At 44.4% G+C, this 20,286-nt stretch overlaps 1 protein-coding gene across 3 annotated transcripts in view; it reads left to right on the forward strand.

Moving 5' to 3' along the window:
• Nucleotides 1-2,371: 2,371 nt before the first annotated feature.
• LOC147451882 (diiron containing four-helix bundle family ferritin protein, putative (Protein of unknown function DUF455)) overlaps nucleotides 2,372-20,286 on the forward strand; it is a 43,752-nt gene continuing 25,837 nt past the window's right edge. Inside the window, exon 1 of one of the 3 annotated variants that reach the window (XM_086517768.1) lies at nucleotides 2,372-2,847. In XM_086517768.1, the coding sequence (XP_086373894.1) occupies nucleotides 2,431-2,847 (417 nt within the window). In that variant the 5' untranslated portion in view covers nucleotides 2,372-2,430. The remainder of the gene's footprint in view (nucleotides 2,848-20,286) is intronic. The other 2 variants (XM_086517767.1, XM_086517766.1) reach the window with 2 other exon arrangements.

Raw genomic sequence — 20,286 nt, forward strand, 5'->3', positions numbered from 1 at the left:
AGGCCACCCCGGAGTTTAATGACCATTCTCCGTCATTTTTGGCCTCACGTTGTTGTTGAAGACTGATCAGCATTCTTTTCTTACCTTTGACATTTGGCCTTGTGCATATGTCCTTTGAGACATACCTCGTGATGTTTTGTCACTTTCTTGTACCTTCTTCTCTTTGAACTGCTCAGGCATCGCTTCACTCTATTCTTCACCTAGATTATTGATTTTTTTTCTTCTTCAACCTTTGAAAAAAAATAAAATAAGAGAAAACTCAAAAATAACGAAACAAACCAAAAATAAAATCAACAAAAAGCAAAAATCATTCTGATAATATTCTAAACGCTATGTACATTGTACACATGTCCCTAGGGGCTCATATATGGCTTTTGTCCCTGTACTTCTCCTGCAACGCTATTATGAGAGCATAAACTCTGAATTTTATCAAAAAATTATCACAATCAAACGCAAAGCAAGTTACTAACTTGGGAAATTAACTGGGGTTTGTCAGTCTTTAATTAAGTCATGTATCAAGTAGAAGCAGTATAATGATTTACACCGCACACAAAAGCTACCAGTGGAAAATGCGACTTTGGTCACCTTCATGCAAGAATAAACGAGTCACCAACAAAGAAGAGCAGACACAAATGTTAGACAAAACAACCTTTGCAAGTTTACATATCTTGTCCTTGATGAGGCGGATCGAATGCTAGACATGGGTTCTGAACCTCAAATCAGAAAAATTATCTCCCAGATTTGGCCTCACAAAGAGACTTTGTATTGGAGTGCAATTTGGCCTAAAGAAGTTGAAGGTTTAGCCACACAATTTCTACAAAATCCTTACAAAGTTGTCATTGGTTCACAAGATCTGAAAGCCAATCATTCAATTCTACAGATTGTAAAAGTTGTTTTTGAGAATGAGAAATACTCAGAATTGACACATTTGCTGGAGCAAGTGATGGATGTCCATGATGATAAGAGTCAAGATGAACGAGATTGGGTTCTTTCTAAATTTAGATATGGAAATAACCCTATAATGACATCAACAGATGTTGCAGCTCGGGGCTTGAATGTGAAGGACATAAAGTTCGTCATCAATTATGATTTTCATGGATCATAGTTCTTGTTTTGCGGTTTGACAAAAGTACAAGTAGTGGAGCACAAGAAAGCATAACAACAAAAAAGACCGCACCGGAATTGACAACCAGGTCATGTTAGGGACGACATGAATTTGGAGGGGGGGAAGTGTTGACCCACGGGTCAACAGTACGACATAACTCAATAAAGCCTTATTTTTTGAGAGTTATGAAATGCTGTGGATTATGGTTAAAAACAACATTTATAATGAGTAGTTATTTTAGTTGCAGAAGACGGAATGCAATGGCACTTCCAAATTGTAAATACAAAGCCATTTGACTCGTTTGAACTCTATTTCAGGTTTAACCTATGGTAGTCTTAGTATATAAGGTACCTAGGTCATTTTGTAAAAAAGAACTTTTGTCATAATCGTAGTTTTGAGCCGTCGACTTTGTGTGTGTGTGTGTGTGTGTGTGTGTGTGTGTGTGTGTGAGAGAGAGAGAGAGAGAGAGAGAGAGAGAGAGAGAGAGAGAGAGAGAGAGAGAGTGAGCTTCATCTCACTACTTCCCGCTCGCTCATCGCATTGGAGATATGACTGCACCATTGCGAGAGGCTCGGTGAGAGCTACGTATCAACGCCAAGCATTCCCTCTCGCTCATCGCATTGGAGATCCGATTGCACCATCACGAGAGGCTCGGTGAGAGCTACGCACCAACGGAGCACGTACGCTAACGTGTCTACGAGCTATTTGTGGCTGTAAGTGTATCAAACGATGTCTGTTGTGCGTGCAAGTAGTCTTTAGAATCGTGGAGACATAAGCTACATATGAGTACTCATAGATTTCAATTTCGGGCTTTTTCAAATATTTTGCTCTGTTTTCATACGCGTTTTCCGCAAATGGGTCTAGAGTGAGGGTTTTGAGTGTAGAGGCTTTGGGATAGATGTATCCTAGTGAGGGGATGGTGTTCCTTAAGTTTCGTACGATTCTGGTATGATTTGGTGAGTTTCGTGTCGTTTGTGTGTATGTGGGTTGGGTTGTGTAGTTGAGAGCAGTGAGATTCCTTATTGTGGTTTAGTTGGCCTTCCAGAATGTTGTGTGAGTGGGATGGTCTCAACCTGACAAGCTAAAGAGATTGCCTCCATGCCACCTAACATGTCATGTGTGTCCTCGATTGACATTATGTTGATGTAGGTAGTTTTGCATGCACTTTATAGGTGGTGTGATTCGACAATTCCCCGCTCAACCTTCGCTTACCTATTTCGACACTTTTCAAAATCGTGCAAACACACATAGATAATAGTATAGAAAAGGATGAAGAATGACAATGATCGCGATATAGTTACAATGCAGAGCGCGAGGTGATAGAAATGGCGGTGGGGAGGTGGCAAACATTTCTACCTTTAAAATGTAGTAGCACTGTTCAGAGGGTGAGGCATGCTGGTGGGCGACTTTGCCTGAGCACGAGCGCCGCAGCAGGAGAATGGGAGGGGTTGCAGGCATGGAGGGTAAGCTCTGTTGATGAAAGGCGGATTTGGGGGCCGAAGAACACAAGTAAGGAGCCGCCCACCATCCTTACATCATCTCCTGTAGATGTTGGAGTCCTTCAGAACAGAAAATCCCCTTCTTGTTTAGCAGAATGGGGTGCCCTCGTCCTCAACACTCCTGACCCTCTCCTCAAAGCTTCCATTTCCCATCACGCCTTTCGTCTCTGGTCAAATCATCAATTACCACTTGGAGTTGCTAATGCCCCTGATCGACCTGCTCGACCTGATAAGCCTCCCCTGGTTGGTGCCTCTCATAGCAGTTCTGTGCAAATTTTGTATCTATTGGATGTGTGGTACACGAGAGTCGTTAGGTTCATAGCAGCAGATTCTCTCTGGGCATGATTCCATGTTTGCTGTTACGAGTCTTCCTGTTAGGTGTGCTGACTCTGCTCACAGAATTTTCCCCCAAATAGGCGGCCTTGCCGGTATTTCTATATTAATGAACAACCACGAGTACAATTACTCTGTGAGCCCACTCACCTACTGGTGCCCTGGCCTCTTACTTACAGCTCTCTTGGGCCCAAAATTAACTTAAAATTTTTGTTATTTACAATTGGAATACGAAAGTAATTAGGCTTTCAAAAATAAATCCATGGGGGATATGTTGGGAATAAGCACAGCGTAGAGAACTGCCATATCATCAGGTCACACTGCCTCATTATCAATTGTTCAGATTCCCACTTTTCGCACCGGATTTCCCGTTGCAAGTCGCACAGCCACATTGTTAGGTCATATAGGTGGCAAGTCTATAGTTTGTCAAATACTCCCTTCTTAGAAAAGAGTAATCGTCCTCGATTACACCTATCAAAATCGGACTAAACATATTGATTCATGCAGTGATGCTTTCAGAGAAGTCATTCAATCCACAAATGCAGCTTATGCAAACACCTATCAAGAAAACACCATGTAGTGTTGGTACATTTACCATGTTATTATTGATCGTTGAACGTGACCGTTAGAACATCTCTTGGGATTCCATGCAATCATTTGAACGGGTCATGGGATGGTAATCGACTCTTAAGCTAGGCCGTGAGTAGGACTTGTGTCTAGCATTTTCTCTGGCTCATGTGGAAGAGATTGAGTATTTATGAGTTCCACTATTTGATCATCTTGAATCAAATTATTATAGTGACCTAACTTCTTTTTGAGTCTGCGAACATGGAATACTGGATGTATGCCACTCGTCTCTGATAATTGGAGTTTGTAAGCCATCATATCTCCAACTTTCTTTAGTATTGCGTAAGGTTCACAATACCTTGGAGATAATTTTGGACATGGTCCCGTCTTCATGGTTACAGACTTTTCAAGAACTTTCAAATAAACTTGCTGCCCTTCCTCAAAGGTAAGAGGCCTTCTGTGCAAATCAATATATGTCTTTGCTCTATCTTGAGCCCTTCTAATACTATCTTTAGCAAGTTTAAGCATTTCATTAACATCTTCTAAAAAGTTTTTAGTTGTCTGAACCTTTTCCTTTTGCAATCCTATTGCATAAGGAGCTCTAGGCTGAAACCCATACATTAACATGAATGGACTATATCCGGTCGAATAGTGCTTGGCACTATTATATGCAAACTCTATTATAGGTAAGTACTCTTTCCAATTAGTTTGCCGTTTGCTTACATATGCTCATAGCATATTTTCTAGGATTTGATTAACCCTTGACCATCCGTTTGCGGATGCTCAACTGTGCTCATGCTTAATTTAGTATCCAACCTTTTAAACAACTCTCTAAAAATGGCTATTAAACTTCTTGTCTCTCTCATACATGATATCTATTGGTAATCCTTATAATCGAGAGAAAATCGAGAGAGATTTTCTACAACTAATCTAGCCAATTCAAGAGTTTTAACGTCAAATTTGGCTGGAATAAACCTAGCCATTTTGGTTAATCTATCCAAAATTACCCAGACAAAGTCGTGCCTCCTCTGTGTTCTAGGTAAACCAATTATAAAATCCATGGAGATACTCTCCCATTTCTTTGAAGGAATTTCTGAAGACTAGAGTAGTCCTCCTATCTTAAGCCTTTCAGCTTTATTGATGTGACACTATTACATTTAACCACATACTGTCACAAGACGGGCACCACGTGCCAATAGAAAAAGAACAGACTTTTAACACTTCAATAACAACCAAATTGAAAGAGAGAGACGACACGCGACATGGAGTGATGGAATTCCACCCCAGAGAGTATTGGCTCCAAACTTTGGCGCCCCTTTCGGTATTTCTTTATATTATTGGAACTTAGTACAATGCCGATGCTCTAGACTCTGCACCTTCTCGAGGACGCATGCCAGAGAATGAGCCCATGGTCTCATATTTAAAGGCCCTAGGCCCCAAAAGCAATTTACATGAAAAGCCTTCAAACTCAAAAGCATCTAGTCCAAAAGCGATGCCCAAAAGCTACCAGCGTAAATCACGAAAATCCGTACAATTGCCACGTCAGCAATCAGCGCAAAACGCGGAAATCCGTACAGTTTGCCACATCATCATGTCAATGCAAATTGCGGAGATCCGTTCAGTTTGCCACGTCAGTAGTCCAACGCGAAATCTGGGTTTTTCGTACAGCATGTCAGCGTGAATTCCGCAAATCCGTACAGCTACCAGGTCATCTCGTTCTACTGCTTTTGCTTCTTAGGGTTTAGGCTCCTCGGCCGTGATCTGAAGGTTGGCTCTGTTCTTCAGTGACTTGATACATCAGAAGTTTGTGACATCCCCTCTTCTTGAAAGAAAGTAATTGTCCGGGATTACAGCATATCTGTAAAACAACTCAAGTTAGCTCAAAAATTTCCGAGGGACAATCCGAGGGACAATCGGTTTGCTCTTTTTTTGTTCAGAAGTTGTCTTCTCCTTTCGGCTCTTTTGATCAAGGAGTTTGCTTCTCCTTTCGGCTCTTTTGTTAAGGAGTTGGCTTCTCCTTTCGTCCAGATCGGAACTCTTGATATTCCGGTGTAGTAAAATTAGCCATTACACCCAGATCGCACTGATCTTCCACGGGTGTCTTAATGCACTAAAATTACATACCCAGGCAATCTCATCCAATTAGGAATATTCAGTGGTTGGCACATCACAATGCAACACAAATGCTCACATATGCATGTTACAAGACATAGAAACATAAAGTCGCTGATGAACACTCCTCCCGCATAACCTAACAAGGTCCGGGCCGGGAGATATTCAACGACTCCCTCATCACTCCTCTCGCATAACCTAAAAAGGTCCGGGCCGGGAGATTGTAAGGTGTAGCGGAAGTGAATGTTGAACTTTGCTCAAGATGAGTGCTTCGAACTGTGCTCAAGGTTCCTTTTACTTAGGGAAGGGAGAGCCTTCCGTTCTTTAATGAGAGAGTGCAATGGACACAAACAAAGTGAATGGACACTGTGAGTGAAGGTGCTGAGACTGAGAGATGGAGAGAGAAGAGAATACGACACCGGGAAGTTGTCAAACCCTCCTTCAAGGGCCCCACTCTTGATGGCGAGAGTGGTCTACTATCGATTGCACAATCTGGTACAATATGCTGATGTAGATCTAAGTGATGCTATGTCGAGGCCGACGGTGGTGACGACAACGACGAGACTATGGCTGAAAACTGAATGCTTGGCGAATCTGCAATTGTCGAAGTTGACGGGGCTGATCTGCTATTGCAAAAACGTTGTCCTTGCTATCTCTACAAACGCTGGATCTGCTGCTGTCGTACTGCTGAAGTAGAACGCTGAAGGTTGTCTTTCAAAAACGTTGGCCTGCTGCTCTTCTAAGCGCTGGTTTGCTACTGTTTTGTAAGGCTGAAAAACGCTAGGGTTGAGAATACGACACCGGGAAGTTGTCAACCCTCCTCCAAGGGCCCCACTCTCGATGGAGAGAGTGGTCTACTATTGATTGCACAATCTGGTACAATATGCTAATGCACATCTAAGTGATGCTATGTCGAGGCCGACAGTGACGACGACCACGACGAGACTATGGCTGAAAACTGATGCTTGGCGAATCTGCAATTGTCGAAGTTGATGGGGCTGATCTGCTATTGCAAAAACGTTGTCCTTGCTGTCTACAAACGCTGGATCTGCTGCTGACGTACTGTTGAAGTAAAACGCTGAAGGTTGTCTTTCAAAAATGGTGGCCTGTTGCTCTTATAAGCGTTGGTTTGCTGTTGTTTTGTAAGGCTGAAAAACGCTAGGGTTCTGGGGTGAAAATGCCAGGCTCTTGGGGGTAGTCTTGCTTGAGAAGGTGCCTGTTGAGCAATGCTCCTGTTGCCTCTTCTGCCAGAAAGTGCTAGCTTTGGTTTGCTTATATATTATCTTAGCAAAATTGCCCTACCTAGTTCCCAACAAAAGTCACTTGAAATAGTAAGTGAAAAATGTCAAAAATAGGGAAAATAGGTTTAATGCACTGGAAAATTCCCCTGATGGATTCTTGTAAGGTGCAGCGGAATGAATGTTGTTCTTTCTCAAGATGAGTGTTCCATATTGTGCTCAAGGTTTCTTTTTGCTCTTATGGAAGGGAGAGCCTTCCGTTCTTAATGAGAGAGTGCAATGATAACAAACAAAGTGAATGAACACTGTGCGTGCAAGTGTATGAGACTGAGAGATAGAGAGAGAAGAGAAATACGACACCAGAGACGTAAAACCCTCCTCCGAAGGCCCCACTCTCGTCGGCGAGAGTGGTCTACTATTGATTGCACAAACTGGTACAAACTGAATGCATGTGATTGATGCAAGTATAGGCTAGGTCGATGTCGGCAACGGGGATGGCGAGACCGATCTAAGGGCTGAAATCTGACGCTTATGAACTGCTGTCCAAAAACGCTGCTGGCTGAATTCTGCTACTGCTGAAAACACTATGAAAAACGCTGGATTTTCTGGTCTTTATGGCTGAAAATTTGCAGGTCTTTAGGGCTGAAAACTGATGGTCTTCAGGGCTGAAAACTATTGATCTTTACCTGTTGAAAATCGCCATGCCAATGGAGGGCGATTTTGGGATTTTGCTAACGCTAGGGGCTGAGGGGTCCTTGCGGTGGAGCCTTGATGAAAAACGCTAGCAACAAGGGGGCTATGGCGACGGCTGCTTGCTGAAAACGCCAAGGCTGATGTCTTCTTGCGATGCTAGTGCTTGATGATGAAAACTCTAGGGGTCTTTGCTTGGAGGAGTCAACACCACCAAGGTTCTTGCATGAGAAGTTGCCTGTTGAGCGATGGAGCTTCTACTGCCTCTTCTGCCAATTAGTGCTAGTTTAGGTTTGCTTATATACAAACTTACTCAATTTGCCCTACCTACTTTCCAACAAAAGTCACTTAAAAATAACAAGTGAAAAATGTCAAAAATAGGTAAAATAGGATAAATGCACTGGAAAATTTCCCTGAAGGATTCTGGTGGGAATGCTTATGATCATGCTGTGTGCAACCAAAGGATATGCATCTACACTAAGTGTTTGGACATGCACGGTCTACGAATAGACTCACAAAAGTGCCAGATCACTTCTAAATCTAGACTGACTGGACTGACTGAACCCTTGTGCTGTAGCTTGTCCACGAACACATAGGGTTGGATGTGTCACGTGACAATTCTGATGGTAATGGTGATGATCATGCTGCGTGCAACTAGAGGATATGCATCTACTCTTAAGTGTCCGGACATGCATGATCTGCGAACAGACTCACAAAGGTGCCAGATCACTTCCTATTCTAGACTGACTTGACTGAACTGAACCTTGGTCATGCTATAGCTTTTCCACGGACTTATAGTGTTGGATGTGTCACGTGACATCCCCTCCTTTTCAAAGTGAGGTACTGGTACCGAATTGTATGGTGGCGAGGGAGATCGCCAACAGGGTCTGGAATCCTGGGAAGGACTCTTCGCCGGCCCACTCTGATTTGTGGGTCATGCGATACTTGAACTTCATAAAGGTATGCAACGCTTGCTTCTTTGGGCCGCGCCGAAAGCGACACAAAATCATCTGTAGCTCCTTCAATGCTTCAACTTTGTCTATGGACGTAGGTCCATCTTCTTCAAGAATCTCCAAGGTTGAAAATTCCTGAAACCACTTCCAACACAAAAACATGAACATACCTATTCCTTGTAAAGTGACTGGAAAAAATCTCATCTTCCTAAAAGACTGTGCATGCAATGTAGATGAACAAATAGACGGAGTGCCAAACCGTTCACCACACACACGAAAACAATGAGATCGAATCTTGTCTTGCTGATCTAAATCAATCAACGGTGGCAATTGACAACGGAAATGCTCATGCTTGGTGCTCATACTTTCTTGTGCTCTTTCTACAACTGTGTCGTGCCAAGGAAGAGACATGGAATGTGACTTCCTTGAATGCATACTTTTCAGCTTTTCATGAATAATCGGCATACATCCGTGCCCATTCATGAGTGAATCGTACTCAACGTACAATATGGCATGCCTAGGAAAAGGGATCACATATAGACGCTGACTAAAATATAGGAAATGATCATGAATGAAACACTCGAACAATGCGTGCTGACTAATCATGCGTACAGGTTTTGGCTATTTCGGCGGTTCATCACCACAACTTTGAGGATATGGTAGATCAGTATGCCACAGACCGCCGATATCAGAATGAGGAGTGGTTACTGGCTATTCTCTCAAGGAAGTCTATTTGATACAGAAAAACTTGTGTGTCACATAAGCGTTGTGGAGTAAGGTTTTGACAGAGTGCCACTATCCACCTTTTTCGGGCCACCGTGGCATAGAAACCACCTTGATAGGTGTGCAACCATCCTTAGTAAGCTGGAGAAGTTGCTCTCTATAGAAAGCCATCTTTGTTTCAGCTGTCACGAGGACGTGGCAATTGTTAACTATGTCACGAGGACGTGGCAACTGCTAACTTTAGTTGTTGGTTTCTTTCCAATGGGTTTTGTTTTATTTTTGAGACCCTCTTTTTGAAGTAGCAAATGGTCGGACATTGTATGGCCAATGTGAACGGTAGTTTCACCCGCAGACGGGAAGTGGTCACTGGAATTCGTATAGTAAGAGGATGTCTAGGCTTAGAGCAAGATCATATAGGTCCCCCCGTCGCACTTAGCAAGTTGGTGGATACTAGGAAGTGAACTCAATAAAGGCATAAAGTCAAGGTATCCGACAGTTAGGCCACATTGCACTTTTGGATGCGGTCCCAATGAGGATAGATGGTCAGATGACCACAGGGAGCGCAACGGAATCATTTCCTAAAATTTAGGGAAGTGCTATTTTGGGCCACGAAATGTGTTCGCGTCATTACCTCCGGTATGACTAGGGGAACATTTTACAACTATGCCGCGAAGTCAACTGGGCGACCAGTCGGGAGAATTTTAGGCGGCAACCTCGAAACGGGCAAAAGCTTGTAAATGTGCCAAGTGTCAAATTTTCATGCACTTGCCTCATGCAGAAAAATGGGCGCTGAATTTTAAGCTGGGAAGAGGCCTCATTTGCATTTTGTCACAAGTTAAGAGCTATGGAGTGCTTTCTTTCCCTCCCGTGTACAGTGTGGTGCTAGGAGTGATGCCCTGCACACTACACACTGCTCTCTCTCTCTCCCCTACGTGCAGTTATGTGATGCCCCACAAGAGGGCTCTTCATTTGACTGATGTACAGCTGTGTGGGTTCATGCTTTTGTGCTAAGGCAAGAGCCTCCTTGAGTAGGAACAGGGGTAGCTAGCTGCTACTCCAAAGCAGGCACCGGTGAGGGTCATAACCTCACCGTACAGGTGCAAATTCAGCACTGTGTATGCGCAGAAAATTGACTGTTTTTCAGCCATACGGACGCCAGAACACTTGGGAATGGTGTCCCACTGGCAGAGGACAGCTAGGGGACTGTTTGGGGCTGAAAACAGGGCAAGAACCAGTAAATACAGCGAGCTGAATTTACTGTTTTTGGGTAGGAATCAGAGGGTTTACGCCAGTGCAAGTGAGATCCAGCAGGGGAATTGATTTTGTGCAAGTTTTGGGGTTGTTATGCTGCCAAAATTTGGCCAAATCAGGTAGTATCAGTGTGATACAGGTAAAGGATTCCCAGGACCTACATTGTAATTTACCCTCTCAAAAGGAAAAGTTGACTTCAGATCCAGTAATTGTTTTGCCAGATCTGAGGAAGTCATTTGTGGTCCAGTGTGACGCGTGCGGTAGTAGCATTGGAGCAGTGCTAATGCAAGATGGACGGGTAGTAGCTTATGAAAGCTGAATTTTGCAAGGGCCAGAGAGGACTATGCAAGTCCATGAGAAAGAGCTCTTGGCCGTGATTCATGCGCTTTCTAGCTGGAAGCACTACCTCTTAGGTGCTGATTTTGTTGTCTAAACAGATCATCAGACCTTGCAATACTTCTTGACACAGTCAAAGTTATCCGAAAAGCATATGCGATGGGCAAACATTCTTTCCATGTTCCATTTCCAGATTATGCATGTGGAAGGCAAGAAGAATGTTGTGGTTGATGCGTTATCAAGAAAACCACAAATTTTAGTTGTGTCAATTCCTTATCATCATGAGCTAGATGACATGAAGGAACAATATATTGCTGATGAAGATTTTGCAAGGATCTTTGAACAGTTACAAGAGGGGCAACATCACAAGCACTACCTCCTCAAAGATGGTTTATGATCATGCATGGCAGACTTTGTGTCACTAGGCCACTGCGACATAAGGTCATGGAAGAGAGTCATGTCCCACCGTATGCAGGGCATCGTGGCATTGATGCGACAGTTAAAGCGGTAGAGACATTCTTCTATTGGCCTACCTTGAGGAGAGATGTGGATGCCTTTGTGCGAGCATGCATAGTTTGCCAAAAGGTCAAGTTTGAAAGGCAAAAGGCACCAAGGTTGTTACAACCACTGCCGATTCCCAATAAGCCATGGGAAAGCATTGCTATGGACTTTAAATTTGATCTTCCAAGAACGCCAACAGGGAATGATGGTATATGGACCATTTTATCCCTGTCAGGAAGAAGATAAGATAAATCTGATTAGATGGCACGCTTGTTCATGTACAATGTGTTTGAGTACCATGGTATGCCACAATCGATTATCAGTGATCGTGATCCTCGCATGACCAGTTTGTTCTGGAGAGGATTGTTTGAGAACATGGGCACTACGCTCAAGTTCTCGTCTTCATTTCATCCACAAACTGATGGACAATCAGAAGAGGCCAATTCTATTGTCTTAGATCTGCTGAAATGCTATGTGTCAGATAATAAAGGCAAGTGGGAACAGTATTTGCCTATGCTTGAGTATGCGTACAACAATACGGTGCATTCGTCCACAGGCAAGGCACCATTTGAGATTGTTGAAGGCGGCAAAAAGGTTCCTCCCATTTTGCATACAAAGGACAAGATCTTTGAGGCAGATCGATATGTTGAGAACATGGATGAAATGTATAAGAAAATTAAAGTTGCCTTGGAGAAGACTCAGGCAAAACAGAAAAAGGTTGCTGATCATCACCGTCGTGAATTGTTGTTATTACCTGGTGACTGGGTATTGTTAAGGTTCGGAAAGGCAAGGTTAAAGAAGATGAAGGGCAAGGAACGGCTGTTTCCTAAGCTCAGTATGCGTTACTATGGGCCTTTTCAAGTGCTTGACAAGATCAGCGATGTGGCTTACAGGCTGAAATTGCCTGATGCGTGGAAGATTCATAACGCGTTTCACGTGAGTCTTCTAAGACCCTTCGTGGGTGATGTGTCAGAAGATAATTTCAGCCTGATGCGTGGAAGATTCATAATGCGTTTCACGTGAGTCTTCTAAGACCCTTCGTGGGTGATGTGCCAGAAGATTTTCCAGATGAGGATCAACCGGAAGTTGAAGAACTTGATGAGATCCTGGTACCTGAAGTTTGAACAAGTTTTGGCACATAAGGACAGAGAAGTTAAAGGACAAGTTGCAAGACGCTATTTGGTGAAGTTCAAGAACTATCCGCCTATGGATGCAAAGTGGATGGAAGAGCTTAAACTGTCAGAGTCACCAAATGTATTGCAGCTTTACCTTGAAGCCTTTGGGTTACAACCTACCTATGCCCCAACCCAATGTGTGCAAAGGAGGGGTAATGATAGAGCTAGCACATCAAATGTACATATGAATTTAGTGTAATAGATGGAAATGACAAAAGTATGAAGGCCTCATTAAGTCATTTGTATCTATGTGTTACGACCTTTCTTGCGGATACATGCGATGATAAAAGAGTGTTAATAGCACAAGATCATCGGCGTGTATTTATGGTATGCAATCGAGGACGTTTGCGATTTCAAGAGGGGGGTATGTCACGAGGACGTGGCGGCTGTTAACTGTCACGAGGACGTGGCAACTGCTAACTTTAGTTGTTGGTTTCTTTCCAATGGGTTTTGTTTTATTTTTGAGACCGTCTTTTTGAAGTAGCAAACGGTCGGACATTGTATGGCCAATGTTAAACGGTAGTTTCACCCGCAGACGGGAAGTGGTCGGCACTAGAATTCGTATAGTAAGAGGATGTCTAGGCTCAGAGCAAGATCATATAGGAAGTGAACTAGGAAGTGAAACCCTAACCGCTCTTTGTACTTTGACCTTGATTTAATACATAAAGAAATACCGAAAGGGGCGCCAGTCTTTGGGGCCAATATCTCTAGGCACGGAACTCCGCCGGGCCAGTGCAAATCTATTGTGATCTGTGAATTGTTTTGAAGTGGTTATTTGGTGCTGTCGCGATTGATTCTTGACTTGGAGTGTCCAAGTTTGTTACACCCCACAAGAGGGCTCTTCATTTGATTGATGTACAGCTGTGTGGGTTCATGCTTTTGTGCTGAGGCAAGAGCCTCCTTGAGCAGGAACAGGGGTAGCTAGCTGCTACTCCAAAGCAGGCACCGGTGAGGGTCATAACCTCACCGTATAGGTGCAAATTCAGCGCTGTGTATGCGCAGAAAATTGACTGTTTTTCAGCCATACGGACGCCAAAACACTTGGGAATCGTGCCCCACTGGCAGAGGATAGCTAGGGGACTGTTTGGGGCTGAAAACAGGGCAAAAATCAGTAAATACAGCGAGCTGAATTTACTGTTTTTGGGCAGGAATCAGAGGGTTTACGCCAGTGCAAGTGAGATCCAAGGGGAATTGATTTCGCAAGTTTTGGGGCTGTTATGTTGCCGAAATTTGGCCAAATCAGGTAGTATCTAGTGTGATACCGGTAAAGGATTCCTAGGACCTTACATTGTAATTTACCCTCTTAAAGAATAAAGAAATACCGAAAGGGGCGCCAATTTTGGGGCCTACAGGTTGTCGGCGTCCGCTCGGGGAATTCTAGCTTCCGAGCCGTGTGTGTATTCAAGTGTTAATTCCCGTCGTAGGTTTCCTTTGCATGTTCTCTCTGTGTGTGTCTAAAGTAAAGAATTTCGGGTGAAAGCCAATGCCTACCACCCCACGGGCCGGTTTCACCTGCTCTTGTGCCGGCTATATCCTAGTCCGCCTAGTATCTAGACGAGTCAGGTCCTGGCGGATGAGCCTGGTGATCTTGGATTGGGTAAGAGTCAGAGATGGTGCATCCAATGAGTGGAAGGGGGGCAATCTGTCATGCTGAACCCATGTACCTGAAACCATGATGTCATCTCCCCATACTAGCATGTTGTATCTCCTTGCATAGCTAACTGCCAAGAGGACTCGAGTGCTAGGAGGGCATATCTATCTCTGAAGAGGTCCCATAAGTGGTGTATAAAGGAGACTGATCTGGTGAGCGCCTCAACCACTAGTGGGGAACCAGCTAGCTTTGCTTGAATAATGTCATGTGGTACTGAAGCCTTGGCTCTAATAAGCCGCGAGATCATAGAAACTAGAGGCTTCTCCATGTCTCCCCATCCATTAGTGCGACCCGACCTCCCATGATGGTCCAATGAAGGCCCCCGTATTTGAGCTCCATAGAGGAATGCGGAAGCCACCAAAGTGTCAAAAAGCCAGAGCTTCGTCCAAGGCTCCTGAAACTGTATCTGTGAACATGTCCTCTCCAATCCACCCAATGCTACACAGGCTTTGGTTGGTCTAGTCTCTGTTGCTCTCCTCAATGAAAATGCTGGTCCACTAAAGACCACCCCAAGGTAGGTGTAAGCATATGTATACTCCGTTGTCTAATGACTGTATGTGAATGCTGGTACTGATCTCCTGATCCACTGTGGGGTGGTGTTAAACACCATAACCTTGGTTTTACCAAGGCTGACAGACAAACCACTGTCATGGGCAAACCTATGCAAAGCATCCTAGCGATGCTGCATCCCCTTCGGAGCGTTGGAGATCGGCACAATATCATAATCATATAACAATAGTGGAATCCATGTCCGTGCCAGCTGTGCACCTCTATCACCATCTCTTTCAATATAGTCAGAAACCTCATCCACATACATACCAAATAGAGTAGGAGAGAGCGGGCAGCCCTGCTTCACCCTGATAGTGGAGTGAACTAATGTCGATAGCCCCTCTGGAGTGCGTACACGCCCCACTACTGACATGTATAATGCCACGATCCCCCAAATCACCTCTGTGGGTACTCCCATCTCTTGTAGTTTGCGCATCAATCTAGCTCTGGGCACTGTGTCAAATGCTCTGCGGAAGTTCACAAAGCTACAATAGATCCATCTCCCACGTGATATGCCCTCCTCAATAATGGCTCTGAGTGTCAGAATGTGGTCACGAGTAGAAAAACCTCTCCTGAACACCGCCTACCAGACTGCACGTATACCCTCCCTCTCTGTCCATCTACTGTATTGCTGCTCAAGAATGGATGCGTACAACCGTGCCAATGTGTGTCCAATCATGATAGTGCGATAATTCCCAAGCTCCATAGGGTCTCTTGACTTGAAGATAGGTACGATAGTAGATAAACTCCAAGTATCAGGCAGGCCCTCACACATGGCATGGTTGAACATCACTGCCAGAAGCGTTGCGAGCAGATCCCTGTCATGTATAAAATGCTCGGCCACTAAGAAATCATGATCACATGCTCTCCCAGTCCTCATCCTATCAATGGCCTTCTTCACCATCTCAGCGGTGAAAAAAGCACATGTGTGTGGGCATGGCTCGAAGGGGTCGCGAAGAGGCGGCTGTCCAGGAACTGTGTACATAGATGATGCATACTGGCCCTGGCCTCTGTAGAAGTAATGGCAGGAGGGGGGGAGTGCTCATGAAAGAGTCACCATGCCTCACCTGAGTCTCAACTCAAGAATAGCTGATACAGACCCTGCTCTAGTCGAGCCAAAAATGCCCTCTTCTTCCGCCGCACTAGGCGTCGGAGGGCAATCCGTGACTGTCTGTGAATGGTGACCCCAAAAGCACCTCCCTCTGAAGTCTGTCTCTTGTCTCTCGGCACTCCTCATCATACCAGCTGTTCTAGGGCATGCTCCTAGTACGTCGTCTCTGCTCAGGCTGGCCTATGAGACCAAAAAAGTTACAAATGGTGAATGTAGTACAATCTCTGAGTACAACTAAAAAAGTGGGAGGGGGGAGGGGTGGGGGGGGAGAAATGAGAGCTGATACAATGGTACAATGAGAGAGAGAGAGAGAGAGAGAGAGAGAGAGAGAGAGAGAGAGAGAGAGAGAGAGAGAGAGAGAGAGAGAGATTTGATTTGATTTGGTATTAACGTCCGCGGAGGGCCAGAAATGACCCATGGGACCTCAAAGTGATACATAGTCTCCCCTCACGGGGGTGTATGGTGTGGTGTGTGTTATTCTCTTTTTGTGTTCCTATGAGTGTCTTTTGATGCTCAAGTATGCGGGTGAGGTATGTTCCGAGAGTTGTAGGGGAGGGGTCTGTCTTGGATAATAGGTCCGCAAAGGTAGAGCAACCGCTTAGAAGTGGTTGAAAATTAGCCCGGATGTGAGCGTATTCTGGGCATTCCAATGTCACATGTGCTTCATCTTCGGGAGCTTGCATTGTACATGATGTGCATATCCGTTTAGAAGCATCAATTTTCAGCCAGCCCTCTGTTTCTATTTTGAGCATATGTGACCTTGTGCGCATCAAAGAGATGGCTCTTCGTGCCATGTGGGGCATGGGTGTTCGTATGTGGGCCTGGGCTTCCATTGGGTTTGTGCTATAGCCTTCCCAATACTTTGTGTTGACATGCTTGCAATAGTATTCCATATGTCTCTACATTCCATTTAGCGAACCATTTCTTTATGTCCTGTATGAGGCTTGATGACAGAAATTTGCTTTTTTTTTTGTCTTTTGCGGCGCACATCCCGTTTCCCATGCAATGCGGGGGATTCGAGTAGTAGGCATCGCTTTGACCTTCATGATATACGTGTACATTTTTTGCAATGTTTTCATTTCTAGTGGTCTCTTGCTTGTCTCCAAGAGTAGCACAGAGTATGGTGTCGTCTTTTTGACCCCCATGTGTCGATATAGAATTTTTTTCTGAATTTTTTCAATTTCATTCCATGTGTGGGCTGAAATGCTTGCTCCCCAGATTTCCACTCCGTAGAGGATGGCTTGCACTACGTATGTCTCAAAAATGGTCGCTTTTATCTCCCATCTTTTTATGCTCCTTTGTGTGCACATGTTTTCAAATTGATAGTACTTGGCATGGGCGATGTCAATTCTATTATGTGCGCATTGTCCCCAAGCATAGTTGCACGGGATGTCAATCCCCAAGTACTTGAAACTGTCGACTTTCTCAATTTGTTTCCCTTGATACATGAGGGGGGCGTGGATATCCATCTTACGAGTCTTTACAATCATGAACTTTGTTTTGTCTACATTGATTGATAGACCCACATTTTCACAAAAAGCATGTAACGCATCGACCAATTTCTGTAGAACTGTAATGTCATGGGCGAAAAGAGCCACATCGTCTGCATAGATGAGCATGAGAAGTGTAAGCATCCCGATGGTTGGTTCATCCCCTTCTAGTTGAGGGAGGAAGCTTTCTATTTTATCAATGCACAATCCAAAAAGAGTAGGGGAGAGAGGGCATCCTTGTTTGACCCCCATGCTGCTCGAGAAAGCTTTGGACAGCCCTTCGTGCGTTTTTAGTTGACATATGACTCTGTCATAGAGACGTGCTACCGCACTCCTGAGATGCATCGGTACTTTTATGGATTCCATCCTTTTCCATATACCCATTCTCGGGACCGTGTCAAAGGCTTTAGTGAAATCTACAAAGCAACAGTATAATGTTTTTCCCTTTAGCCGACTCTCTTCCATTAATACCCTGAGTGAAACAAGGTGATCAATGGTGCTATGTTTTGGTCGAAAACCTGCTTGTTCTTTTGCTCGTTTTCCATTTTTCTCTGCCCATGTGCTTATGCTTTGTTCTAAGATGCTTCCCAAAAGCTTTGCCATGCAAGATCCTACAATAATGGTACGGTAGTTGGTAGGCTGATTTACATCCCCTTTTTTGTAAAGTGCTTTGATCCAGTTCTTTTGCCAATCCTCGAGTAGCCCTTGAACAATGGCTTGGTTTAGCATTCTATGTATCCACTCTCTGGCTCTCATACCTGACCATTTAAGCATTTCTGAGTTCAAGTGTAGTATGTCCGGAGCTTTCCCATTTGCAAGTTTCTGTATGCCTTTTTTAACCGTTTCGGAATCAAAGTGGTCTTGGGCATGGAGATCGGTTTGCATGTGTGGCATTTCTTCCGCATTATTATGCACATATAGTTGTTCCACATACATGTACATGTCATCTGAGCTTATGTCCCCCATAATGTCATGTCTCCGTCCTTTTATTTTTGGCCATTCCTTTTTGGGATTTTTCTTGAAGTTGGCTATGGCTTGTGTCTCCGTGCGTAGCTCATAGTTTCTTCTTTTCCGCCTCTTGAGATTTGTGTAGTCTTTTGATAGAGTTTCCCATTCCGTGTTCGTCGTTGACAGTGCCCGCAATTGTTTTTTGACATACTTGCACTCTTCATCAAACCATGGGTTATGCGGTAGCCCTTTAACATGATTTCCTCGCCGATGCGTTTTTCCCATTGTTTGTTCCACGGCATCACATAGAGCTTGTTTGAAAATTGGCCATGTTTGTTCAATGTGTGATGGCATGGGTACATGAGCAAGTGCATTGTCTAAATGTTCTACATACATTCTTTTCTTGTCCACTTGCATTTTGTATGTCTATGATCGGGCATGGGGCTGTTTTTTTGCTTTTTGAGTGGGAACTTGTAGCCATACATGGATTGGGGTGTGGTCCGAATTGGGTGACCTCTTCCCAATTGTAAACTTACTCACAATATGGGATGCCTCATATGTAATCAATACATAATCAATAACACTCATGCCTTTGTTGGCCATGTAGCATGTGCATTCTCCCGATTTTTCAAACTTACTTGTTCCATTGACGGCGATTAGTTGTAAGGATGTCATCATAATGAGCAATGCAATACCTTGCGGGTTTGTAATGAGATCTTTCGAACATCTCTCCCATGTGGGATCTAATATCTCATTATGTCAAGCATTGGAGGTGTCATGAGATCCACCATTTGCATTTGCGCATGTGCTATGCGAGCATTCATGTCCCCAATAAGCATAATCATCCCTTCTTGTGCATAGGCATGGATATCGGAATACAGATCCTCGAAAGGGTAATTCTTCTCTACATTGAAGGCACCATAGAATGGTGACTCTCTATGGGGGATGTAGCACCCGGCAATGAACATAGGTTTAGGTTTTGTGTCAAACTTGATCCATATGTACCGGTTATGAGCATCTGTCTTGCAAATTGTGATCATTTTTCTGAGTTCCTCTTGGTATATCACTGGGACGACTCCTTGTCCCCTCATTTTTGTACATGGCATCCGTAGGGCGTGTGTGACATATCCTTCAATGTGTGGTGAGAGAGAGAGAGAGAGAGAGAGAGAGAGAGAGAGAGAGAGAGAGAGAGAGAGAGAGAGAGAGAGAGAGAGAGAGAGAGAGAGAGAGAGAGAGAGAACAAAATGAAATGAAATGTTATATTAACGTCTTCAAAAGGCCGAAGTGACCTATGAGACAAGAAAGTTACAATGTGGTGGATCTGATACAGGGTCAGAGTAACAAAAATGACAATAAAATACCATGGAATCCTAAACTGCTAGGTGTGAGCTAAGCAGCTAGGTGGGATAGCTAAATCACAAAAGGTCCAGCATCGGTCGCTGGCGGATCTCATCAATCTCCTCCATGGTCAATAGCTTGACCGGGCGTCGTGCATGAAGGGCCAAAGTGATCCGAATCCTCTGATGCAGCCTTCGTCGATGCTGTGTAGTCCTCCACAGTCATGGGCGTCTGGATCTCCCTAGCTCGGTCGCTCGGTCGATCAGTGTGCCTCTGGTGTGAGGCGACGAGCTCTCCTGTGGTAGTAGCTCCTCCGGGTGTCCAATGTCTGCTCTAAAGAAGTCTATGATCCGTCTTTGAGACTGGCTAGCCTCTCCCCTCATCAGGCTCTCTCTGTGTCTCCGCAGCTCGAACAAAAACAGACTTAAGTATCTCTGATCCTCGTATCGCATGACTCTGGAGAGTGGTCCGAAGCCCTCTTTGAACAAGCAGTGGAAGCGGCCACGTATCTCGTAGTAGACGGGGCAGTGGCAAGTGTAGTGCAACTCTGTCTTAGGCTCTATGTCACACAGGAGGCATGTCCTGGCCTGTGCCGGTACTCCATTGTATCTCCGAGTCTCGATCCGCAGCTGGTGTGAAGATGTGCGTGTTTGGCCAATAGCACATCGTATCCCATGAGACAAGTGGGTGTCCATGTATCTGGGCCTCGTCACAAA

Source organism: Adiantum capillus-veneris, chromosome 8 (assembly GCF_014529385.1).
Source record: "Adiantum capillus-veneris isolate H3 chromosome 8, ASM1452938v2, whole genome shotgun sequence".
In the NCBI taxonomy this organism is placed as follows: Eukaryota; Viridiplantae; Streptophyta; class Polypodiopsida; order Polypodiales; family Pteridaceae; genus Adiantum; species Adiantum capillus-veneris.